The 12,143-nt window shown below is 43.4% G+C and overlaps 1 protein-coding gene across 1 annotated transcript; it reads right to left on the reverse strand.

Annotated features, from left to right (window-relative positions):
- Positions 1–11,054: 11,054 nt before the first annotated feature.
- On the reverse strand, positions 11,055–12,143 carry LOC308258132 (speckle-type POZ protein-like; the record flags this gene model as incomplete). The annotated part of the gene is made up of 1 exon (XM_080688393.1): positions 11,055–12,143. One exon carries the CDS (start codon positions 12,141–12,143, stop codon positions 11,055–11,057), a length of 1,089 nt encoding a protein of 362 aa, XP_080544519.1.

Consider the following 12,143-nt stretch of genomic DNA (forward strand, 5'->3'; position numbering starts at 1 on the left):
GAAGGTGGCCTGAGGTCCCCTGTCAAGCCCTGCCAGCCTGAGGTCCCCTGTCAAGCCCCACGGGAACGGGGGAGGGAATAGCTTCAGGTCCCTGCTGATTGCTTGTTAAGGCTCCTTATGAGAACTTGGCCTCAGCTGTGGGTGCAGCCATCTTTGTGATGCTGTGATGGTTAATTAGCATATTCCCTCTTTATTAGATAGGATAATAAAAGGGGAATATGCTATTTAGACCAGCAGATCTTCCAGAAGACCTTCTGGATGAACTTCTGGATAAGACCATCGTGGCGGGGCCAAGGCAGATGCGGTAAGGGGCAATCAGGCCAGGAGACAAGGGCAGTTGGGGGTAATCAGGCTGGTGGGGGGCACAGTTAGGGGTGAACAGCCAGTGGGGGGTGTAGTGTCCCATGTTTGGGCTCCAGTTTGTAGTGAACCCCTTTCACATCCCGCGTGGTTCAGGGTTCAGGTTCGGGATTTGGGCTCTGGAGGAGGCCGCACACAAATGCAAGAGACTAGAAAATATTAATTTGGGAATATTGGGGGCCAGGCAGGAGCCCAACTCAAGGGGAAGGACTTTGCTTTGCTCTGGCCTAGCAATCCCTTTTATTAAGACTATGGGATCGATCCATAGCTCTAGGTAGGCAATTCCAGTAATAGCCAATCAGCAAGGATTTGCATAAGATTAAAAGGTGGAGGTTGCTTTAGCTATCATTGTCTCAACTAGACAGTGGTTGGTTGGCTCTGACCTTTCAGAGCTTCAAGGTTGACTAGCCTTCCGGGTTCCTTGTCCACACCTCTCTGCTAGTGAAGACAATGGGCGGCTTCCAACAGGGGGGCAGTTAGGGGTGAGCAGGATGGCAGGTGGAGGCTGTTAGGGGTGAGCAGACCAACAGGGGGTGGCAGTTGGGGGTGAGCAGTCTGGCAGGGGGGGGGCAGTTGGGGGCGAGCAGGCTGACAGGGGAGGCTTTTGGGGACAATCAGGCTGGCAGCAGGGGCAGTTGGGGGCAAGCAGGCTGGTAAGGGGGACCATTGGGGGTGAGTAGGACAGTGGGGGGGGGCAGTTGGGGGCGAGCTGGATGTCAGGGGTGGCAGCTGGGGGTGAGCAGGCCTGCAGGGGGGACAGTTAAGGGTGATCAGATCGGAAGGAGGTGCAGTTGGGGGTGATCAGGCTTGCAGGCAGAGTGGTTAGGAGCAATCAGGCAGGCAGGCAGGCAGGTGAGCAGTTAGGAGCCAGCGGTTCCGGATTATGAGAGAGATGTCTGACTGCTAGTTTAGGCCTGATCCCTATGGGCCTAAACCAGCAGTTGGACATCCACTGAGCGGTCACAGATTGGAGAGGGTCAGGCCGAGCTGAGGGACACCCCACCCCCCCCATGCACAAATTTCATGCACTGGGCCACTAGTTATTACAATAAAGCTGAAGGATTTCTCCCTCTCACTTTCCTAGAAAATAAAAAGAAAATGTATTTATGGGAGAGGATCCAGGGAGGGAAATCTCTCAGAACAGTTCCAGACACCTAGCCTGGGCTCCTTAGCACCTAGTCTCTTTCACTTTGCATAAAATTGGAGAGAAAGTGAATGTCAATTATCACGGAATAATCTGAGTGCCATGATGTGCATAGTGTCTGACAGTCCAGAGGAAGGTGGCTATTCCTTGTGCTGTGATGCTTGAACTGAGTCGCAAGGAGCTAGCAAGTTCAGGAGGGAAAATGAGGTTGCAGAGTGATTTGGCTCATGCACTTACCCACTTACTGATTGGCTCTCATTCAGCAGGCATTCCTTTTCTTCAAGGACCATGAACTCCTGGTTTCCTGACGGGCATCTCAGTCTGTTCTACTGCTTTCCCTGTTGGGATCTGCATATTCTCATTTTAGTCTACACACTTTTCAGGCATGACCTCATTTTACATCTATATCTCCACCGAAATTCAGTTCACAACGTAAAGATCTCATGGGCATCTCCAGTACAATTTTCCTCTGAAACAGCATTCTCTAAGTGTCAGAACCAGAAATCATCCCAAATCCAAACCTGCTCCTTCCTTGAGCATCCTCTCCACATTGATCCCACAGATCACCACTTGCCCCAAAGCTTTTCATTGTACGTTCAGTGATGTTCCCTCCTCATCTCCACAAGCACAGTGAAGGTGACCCACCCTCTCCACACACGAGCAGAAATGGAAATGTGAGTCTCAGGAGGGGCTTCATAGGGCCTGCCAAGCTCTAAGAGAATTTTTCTAAATTATCCTGGCTAGTTAAATTTTCTTCAGGCTTTGCTTGTTGCTAAACACAGAATGAGTTATAGAGTGAAGGAAAAAGTAGAATTCTACAGTTGATGATTATAAATTTGTAAACAATTAAAAGACAAAAGGGAAATATTTTTAATTAACCTTATTTTGGAGCAGTTGTAGGTTAATAGCAAATTGAATGGCATGTACAGAGTTTTCCCATATACCTCCTCTCCCCACACATGCATAACCTCCCCTATTGTCAACATCTCCCACCAGCATGGCATGTATGTGTGTTATAGCCAAGGAACCCACATTGACATAACATTATCACCCAAAGTCCATATATTCACTATTGGTATAGAAAAATATTTTTTTCAATGTAACCTAGATTTTTATTCCAACTCACCACATTGATACCTTCACTCATTTTTTTTTCCTTTTGATGCAATTTATTGGGGTGACACTAGTTAATAAAATTATACAGGTTTCAGGTGCACAATTCCACAACACATCATCTGTATACGGCATTGTATGTTCACTATCCTGTAGGAAAAAACTTTGTAGGAAAATATTTTTTATTTAGCATGTCAAGACTTTGAATGTTGTATCTTATCTATATACATAGTGCAGACCCTAAAAAATTTTTTGTTTCCTCTTATTAAAATAAATATTGAAGCAGATTTTTACTGAAAGAACAGAAGTAATGCACGTGATCTAGCGTTCAAAGAAAGACTAATACTCTTATCCTCTGTAGATTTCTTTCTTTTCAGTTTCAGTGGGATGCTAAGTGTAAACACATGCATTTATTCTCAAAGTTCCTAGAGACCTTTCAATTTCCTATGAATGACATGGTATACTTATTTGGAAAATTCTTTAGCAGATTGTGTCACTTGTCTTCCCTCTTGACATTAAATTTACAAAACTAGGTTTGAGACATGTTTCTTTCTACTTCAAATCAGCAGACCCCAGAAGTCATTTTTTGCCACGAGGTGGTGGTACAGCTTATAACCGAGGCTAGATAGTGTGATTCATAGAGTCAATTAGGGCTCTGCTTGTGAATTGAAAGCATGTATTTTCTAATACATTCAGCACCTCCTGTTTTGGAAGCCAAGTCTCATTGCATGGGATTCAGAGATGAATGATATAGTTTCTGACTTCATAACACTCACAGTCTAGCAGCCAAGACTACCAATGTAATCAGTAAGAGGAAGCATTGTTTGGTCACAAAAAGCACAAACACTGGAATTGGACAAATACACATTAAAATTCTGAAGTTGCTATTATAATAAGAATACATTGATTAAAATCATTTCCTCTTTATCATCTTTTTCCCCATTTACTAGTATACATTCATAAACTGGTAATAAAATTACAGTGAGGTCTGATAACAGTAGAGAGTAGCTTCATGTTTATACAATGCTTGGCTCACAGTAGATTTATAGAAAATGTTAGGTTGATTCTATTGGGGCTGCTATAGCAAAATATCATAGACTGGGTAGCCTATAAACAACAGAAATTTAGCTTTCACTCTTCTATAGGCTGGAAGTCTCATTTCCTGTCCCTGTGTCATATGTGAAAATTAATATCCTGTTAATTTTAAAATGTTTTTAACCAAGATTTGATTATAATTGAATGTATAGGTTATGTTTTTATAATTAGTTCACTGTTATTTTGGACAAATTTTACAAAATGTTGGAAAAATCACTGTAGTAATTTCACCACTAATAAATATTACATGTCTACAACAATAGTCTACATACGTAAAACCAACTGGCACCACTCTTAAACAATGTTCCAGGAATGATGAACACGTGATCACACCACATCCCACGCATTAATGGGTTCTGTAGTCACTGGCCTGATTTCTACAGCAGTTTCAAAGTGGCTGGCCCATTTTCCACATGCACGTAGCAATCCTGCATTCGTGAGCATTTGTTTTCCCCTGGTGACTGGTGAATACACGCGTTTGAGAGCTATTCAGTATAAATTTAAAATTACAGTGTCTCTCTCACATCAAAAATTTTCTGTCTCTGTCTCTCTTCCCCCATCCTTCCCTCTTCCACTCTCTAAGAAAAGGAGAAAATACTCAAAAATCTTCTTTCAAAAAATATCAGAGACAAAGGAATTGGGATCAAATGGCCCAAAATCTCAATAGCAATCCTCAAGGCGGGAAAACAATGAAGCCATGAATTCAAATTTGTGAGGGTACAGAATTTTCAAGCAAGAGTTGATGCCCAGCCAAACTATGGAAGAATTGTGTGTGGCATAGATAACGTTTTCAGACATGCATGGTCTTTAGCTTCTATACACCTTTTTAAAAAGTTCCTGAAAGAACAAGTAGAGCATATACAAGAGAGAGAAGGAAACAAAATCCGGAGAACAGAAGATGCAATAGAGGAGATAAATGAGGTACCCTCAGATTTCTCTGTGAAGGGAAATATCACAGGCAGGAGCTGTGCCCCAGGCAGAGAGAACCAGAGAACCCAGAGGAGCCTCAGGGGATAATGAGCTCTGCCACATCACCTGATGTGTTTGAATAGATGAAGAGTGTGTGGTAAATTGCTTATGGGTACCTGGAGGAAAACAGTAAAAGTGTTCTAATCCACAAGTATAGTGCAGCTATAAGCTGAGAAAATGGGATGAGGGTTAAATGTTTGGAGGCTGAGAGAAGAAGCCATGTGAGAAAACTGAATGTCTATCTGCCCTAGTAAGAGGTAAATGGGTAATACATAAAACTGATCATGTTAAAGCACGTTAGTCTGCTGAACAGAATCAAAGGTGGGTCATGCATGTAAGTGGGACAGGGAACCCACGTTTTTCTTTTATTTTTGCATGGCACACTTTTCAAATTTTATTGTACTTTTTACATGACCATTGAATGCTGCTGGGCTCTGTGTCCACAGCTTTGGATTGCAGGGCCAGGAAGGGCGAAGCTGTGATGAAAGCCCAAGGAAACCAGCAAATGATGACCTAGCTGCAAAAACACCTTCAGGACTGAACCCCGTCCTTGGTGGCTGTAGGCCATTGGTCCTAGACTGTCCATGGGTCACAGGCAGGAGGCCTGGCTGGTGGCTGCAGCTCACATCCACAATCCAGGGAGAAACAGTGGATCATACAAGCCTAGTGGCACAATTTCAGGTCTTTAAACCACTTCTCTACACCGCCTCCTGCATGCTTCCCTCAAACAAGGGACCCACAGTTTTTAATTATCAATTGTTCCAGTAATATGTGACATTTTATCAAGTATATACCTGTTACTTTTACAAAAGGAAAAGCTATAAAATTGTCATTATCCTGGCCAGCATCAGCAATAAAAAAACTAAGTCTTGGATTATGCCATTTGTTATTATAACTTACATGTTTACTGATTGGAGATGTAGTCAAATAAAAATTCAAATGTTTGCAGGTCTTGATATGAGACTGATTTTGAATGATGATGGGTTGAGAGGAATCAAAGACAATTCCTACTTCAAGTTTAATAACTGGTTCAAAGAAATACCACAAGATGAAATGGGAAATATATTTAAGGGAGTACATGGAAGTTCAAGTGACAAGGCTCAGGACACCAGATGCAGGAACTGTCCCCAGTAGAAGTACCATCTGAACTATGCCTTCTCCTTTAAATTCCTCTCCCTCTCCAGTGCTTCAGTCACTTTCCTGATTCAGAATGATTTGTTTATTTAAAACATATTCTAAATGTTCCTGAAGTACCTATGGACAGACTTATCCAATTTTTAGCACACTGCACTTTGCCTAAAGTAATTCTGAGTCTTTGGAAAAACACCTCAAAATCACTACCAAATCCCAACTTGCTGATCCTGGTAGGGGTAGAATTCAGGAGGGGAAACCAAAACAACCCACACCATCCTTCCCCAGTTTCTGCTGCAGAAGCAAGACCTAGAACAATAGGGCTCTAGATAGGGGTTTCCTCTTGAACCTTGCCTGGTTCTCGCTTCAGGGCCTATAAATGCCTTCATAAGCTGGGAACCTGGCTAGGTAGTGTCTGGGAGCTCGTTTGGTTGTGCCTCCAGGACACCAGCCAGGGGAGCTCTGGGCCTCTGTCTCCTGGACAGCGTTGTTCTCTCAGCTTTGCACCCTGAGTTGGCTGTGTTAGTAAGCCAAGGTCAGGATCATCTTGGACACGTCCTTTTGGTAAGAAGGCCGCCCAAATATCAAGATCTCAGTCTTGCCTACAGGGTCCCCCTGACTGGCCAGAAGCAGGTTCTGCAACACACACTTAATGTGTGGAATATGCTCTCCACCTCTGTGGCCAAACTTCACTTCCACTAGCCACCCCTCCAGGTGAAGTGCCTTCAGACTCTTCAGGGATTCAGAGCAGATCCAGGAAGAGCACTTGTTGATGAGACTGAGCACCTGGAATGGTGTCCCTTCCCCCTGCTCCACTTGCAGGAGCATCTGAACCGCCTGGTGGTGGCCATGCTGCAGAGGCCCTAGCAGAGAGTGGTAGCATAGATGTAAGTCAGCAGGTTGCAGTTGGGCCTGGCTGCAGCCTGGTTTTTATTCTGTATTCGTGTGTGTGTGTGTGTGTGTGTGTGTGTGTGTGTGTGTGTGTTATGTTATCAACTTGAAAAATACAGAAAGCCCAGAATCAGGTACAAACCCCAAAACTCTATGGTATCTGGGATCTCTTCTTTCCATTTTCTCTATCTGTCTTCATTCTTTTATCCACCTCCATATCTTTATTTCCCCTTCCTGTACATATTTTACTCTCATAACACTCTTTCTGTGTAGCTCTTTGGATACATAATTTAAATATAATTTCACTAACCAACATTAATTGTATGATGTGATAAGCTTTGAACAGTGTAGAGTTGTGTTAAAAAGCAAATTACAAACTGTAGCTTATATGTTAGACGACACAACAAAAGAAATGAGTATCATTGAAAATGAGCATATTTTTTAAATTAAAGCATATCTTCATATTTAATCAGGGAAATAAATGTTTTTCACAGAGTGAGATAAAAATTAAAAGGTCATTGGAGCTGACTTCCCACATCTTAGAAATCATTGTTAACTGAAAGCAAGTTTGTGTCTTCTTTATAGATCAGACTAGGGAAATAATGCCCTTAGAGGTCTCTGGAATCCATAAGGTAAGAAATCATAAATGAAACAATGTTTGGGAACAAAGTGAAAGGATATGGTTCCATGTTACTGACCCAAAATTATACCTTCCCTGTCCAATGGTTTCTATTTTTTTTAATATATCTTAATGATTTTTTACAGAGAGGAAGGGAGAGGGATAGAAAGTTAGAAACATTGATGAGAGAGAAACATCGATCATCTGCCTCCTGCACAACCCCTACTGGGAATGTGCCCGCAACCAGGGTACGTGCCTTTGACCGGAATTGAAGTGGGGACCCTTCAGTCTGCAGGCTGACGCTCTATCCACTTGAGCCAAATTGGTTTTGGCCAGAGGTTTCAAAATATTATGGAAAAATCGTGAAGAAATTGTCAAAAGAATGTTCTATTTAATAACAGAAATGTAACATACTCATACCTCTTAGATCCCAGGATTGCCTAACCTGTCCCAAGTCTAATCCCCTCTCCCATAAAGGTAATCATATGCTGGTGATTAATATGCCCTGATTATAATAATTTCTTTAAATTTATATGAATAAAATCACATAGTATACACCCTTCAGTGTGTACCTTCTTTTGTTTAAAAGTATGTTGGTGAGCCCAGCCAGAGTGACTTAGTAGCTGAGTGTCAACTTATACACAAAGAGGTTACACTAGAATTCCCAGTCATGGCACATCCCCAAGTTGCAGGTTTGATCCCCAGTCAGAGGCATGTAGGAGTATGAGGCAGCCAATCAATGATTCCCTCATTATTGATGCTTCAATCTCTCTCTCCATCTCCCTTCCTCTATGAAATCAATAAAAATATATTTAAAATTAAAGAATTAAAGAAAAGTATTTTGGCGAGGCCTATGCACTCCCTTGTGTGTAGCACTTGCTTTTATTATTTTGTCTCAGGGTATTTCACTCTAGGATTGTACCACAACTTGGTCATTCTACTGAAGAAATGTCTAATTGGGCCTTCAGCCCATTTTTGTTGGATTTTTTCTCTTCCTTTTGTTGACTTGTATGAGGTACTTCATATAATTTGGATATTAACCTCGTATCAGAGGTAACATTGGCAAATATTTTCTGCCATACAGTGGGTTTCATTTTCATGGTGATTCTTTTGCTGCGCAGAAGCTTTTTATTTTGAACTAGTTCCATTTGTCTATTTTCTCCTTAGTTTCCATTGCCCAATAACTAAGATTTGGAAAAAGCCCAAGTGGCCATCAGTAGGCAAATGGATAAAAAAAAAAAAAAGCTGTGGGACATTTACACAATGGAATACTATGTAGCTGTAAAAGGGGATCTCTTTCCTTAAACTTTGGGGCAGCAGGAATGGACCTGAAGAATATTATGCTCCATGAAATCAGCCTTCTTGTTGCATTTAAATTTATTTTTTCAGACACCCCTGTCATGTATTATTATATTTCCTGATGAAAGTTTAGAAATAGAGCAAAATCCAGAGAACATATTCTGTGCCATGAATCATGCATGATGATTTTCCCAAACTGAGTAAAATACAAACTGATACTTATGTTTTGAATGTTAACATCATCCTACCTAATAAAAGAGTAATATGCAAATTGACCATCACTCCAACACACAAGATGGCCGACCCCATGTGGTCAAAGATGGCTACCCCCATGTGGAAACAAGATGGCCAGCATAGGAGGGCAGTTGGGGGAGACCAGGCCTGCAAAGTAAGACAGTTGGGGGGGACCCAGGCCTGCAGGGGAGGGAAGTTGTGGGGGACCAGGCCTATAGGAGAGGACAGTTGGGGGGGACCAGGCCAGCAGGGAAGGGCAGTTGAGGGGGGAACCAGGCCTGCAGGAGGGCAGTTAGGGGCAACCAGGCTGGCAGGGGAGGGCAGTTAGGGGTGACAGAGCCAGCAGGGGGGGCAGTTTGAGAGGACCAGGCCTGCAGTTGAGGGCAGTTTGGGGGCAACCAGGCCTGCAGAGGAGGGCAGTTGGGGGGAACCAGGCCAGCAGGGAAAAACAGTTAGGGGTGACCACGCTGGCAGGGGAGGGCAGTTAGTGGCAATTGGGCCAGCAGGGGAGCAGTTAGGCATCGATCAGGCTGCCTGGGGAGTGGTTAGGGGGTGATCAGGATAACAGGCAGAAGAGGTTAGGGGCAATCAGGTGGGCAGGCAGGCGAGCAGTTGGGAGCCAGCAGTCCTGGATTGTGTGAGGTATGTCCTAGATTGGAGAGGGTGCAGGCTGGGCTGAGGGACACCACCCAGGCACAAATTTCATGCATCAGGCCTCTAGTATTTAATAATACAGTAAATGGATTTTCATGACATAAGGAAACTAAAAACAAAAAAGAATAACATATTTGTCTTAATTGATAGTGTATTAGGAAAATGCATTCCTTAGATATTGGACTTGCTCAGCATGTAGAATGATTCCTAATCTATTTCTAATCAAAAGTGGCTAAAGCAAAAGATAGGCCTGAGATGGAGAGAGAAAGAGCAAGAAGAGATTCTACATACAAGGGAACTTTGAGCTACATTTATAAAGGTCACAATTCCACCTTCATGATGCAGGAATACCCAAACTTGGCCAATAGGTTTGGGCACATACTGCAGTAAAAGTGGGGAGGTGTGAAGGCATTGTAGTGGATGAGAGTTTTAGCACAGCCCAGAAAAAAAAAAAAGTCCCTCTGGTCATTCATATTCCGCTCTTTCCAGTCATCATTACAGACTCCAGAAGCTCATTTCCAAATGTCTCCCACTTCTAACTCCCAGTAATGTCTCACAAAGGTAAAAGTCTGAGCACCCCAGTCATGAAATCACTCAGATCCAAGAAAGACACATGTGCCCCTTGAGGACCACATCCCACACAGAGGCTTATCAAACCTCCAGGTAGGAAGACAAGACTATTAGCTCCTTCTGGCTGCAAAGTGAGAGTCACTGCAAAAAGAAAAAGAAATCATGTGGACACATTGCAAATAAAGTCATGAGGCAAAAGTTGGTCTTTCAAGATGTGACTTTATTATGAGGTTACAATAGCAAGAGCAGTTTTGGTTGTCACATCTAATAAAGGGCAGAGATGACCACAACATGTGCAGAATAAGCATATCCCTAAAGACAGACATTTAAACATTTTTCTATATTTAAATGTTTATGGTCTAATATAAGACTTATCTCACCCTGGCCATTGTCTCAGTGTTTAGAGCTTTGGCTCAGACATGAAGGGTCAGAGGTTTGATTCCACTCACAGGTGCATATCTAGGTTGCAGTTTCCATCCCTTGCAATGCATCTATCTGGGCATTGCATCTTTTTCTTTTTCTCTGAGTCTCTGTCTCTCTTTCCCTCCCTTCTAAGCACTCCCTCTAAAATCAATGAAAGAAAATATCCTTAGCCTGGCCTGTGTGGCTCAGTTGGTGAGTGTCGATCTATGAAACAGGAGGTCAAGGATCCATTGGTGGTCAGGGTACATGCCTCTGCTGTGAGCTTGATTTCCAGTAGGGTGCATGCAGGAATCACCTTACTAGTGATTCACTCTCATCATTTATGTTTCTCCCTCCCTCTCCCTTCCTCTTTGAAATCAGTAAAGATATATTTCAAAATATGATTTCTTTAAGGAAAAAAAACAAAAAACTAAAAATCTGGGGCTGAGATGCAGACTCCCCCCCACAGCAGATGAAAAACTCCACAGATTGCACTGTCTACCTGGTGCTCAATGACAGCAAAAGTTGCTGCTGCTTCTGGAAAGTCCAGGGAGTCTTACAATAGGCAGGATCTCAGGACTGCTTCAGGCACTTGCACTGGGGTCCCAGACAGGGGCCCTGTGCTGAAGCCAGAGAGCGGTACATCTCAGCCACCAAGTGGGGATGGGACGCCACCAGTTCCTGCCACCCCGAGGTCTCCAGGACAGCCTCAGCATGAGAGTTGATGAAATCCACTGCCTGAGTTTTCAATTGATCTGCACTGTGGAGATCAGCCAAGGTGAGCATTTCTGCAGCATTCTCCTCAGACAGGTGACTGCTGAGGGCTTCCTCACACATGACCTTCAGACGCTCCAGGGCATACTTGTCAGCAGCTGCCAGCAAACCATCAGCCATTGTGTCCAGGTTTGGAGCCTTCCCCGTGTAAATGAAGCACATCATTTCCTTAAACACTCCAGGCTCCACGTCAATGATTTCCACCTGATTCTTTTTGCTCTCCTCCATTGCATGTCCAAACATGGCCCTAAACACTGGAGAACGAGCTGCTAAGATAGCTTTGTGAGCCTGGACTTCCTGGCCAGCCACACAAAAACAACAGTCTGTGAACCAGGAATTCTCCCAAAGTCCTCCTAGCTCATTGGCCAGCTGGCACTCGGGAACCTTCACCATCTTCCTGGGATTCTGGCCAGAAATGGTGACAGAATCTTGAATCACACTCACCTCACAGAAGAGGGTCAGCTTGTCATCAGGGAGAAACCTGTAGTCTTCATCCAAGAGAACATCTCTACAGATGAATTTCTTGAATCCCCAGTCTTTGCCTTGTACAAACCTATATGCAAGGCGACTCTCCAAAGATTTGATTTCTTCTCCCTTGTCATTCAGGATGGAGAATTTGAATTTTGCCAAAAATATACTCTTTGGAGAACTAACCAGAAACAGGTAAAGTGACAGGTAATCTTTGCTTTCTTCATCTTGCCCTTTTGGGTATATTCTCAAACACCATTTCAGTTGATCATTGGCTTTTGATGAAAAGGTTGAACTTTGAATGACTTCACCCATTTCCTGCCTGCAAAAGCTAAAGTTACTGATGGTCCACATGTGGGAGAATTTCACTACCTGGATCTGTGTGTGGCACCAGCTCTCAGCTACAGGGCCACTGGACAT

Source organism: Plecotus auritus (genome assembly GCF_963455305.1).
Source record: "Plecotus auritus genome assembly, chromosome: 9".
NCBI lineage: Eukaryota > Metazoa > Chordata > Mammalia > Chiroptera > Vespertilionidae > Plecotus > Plecotus auritus.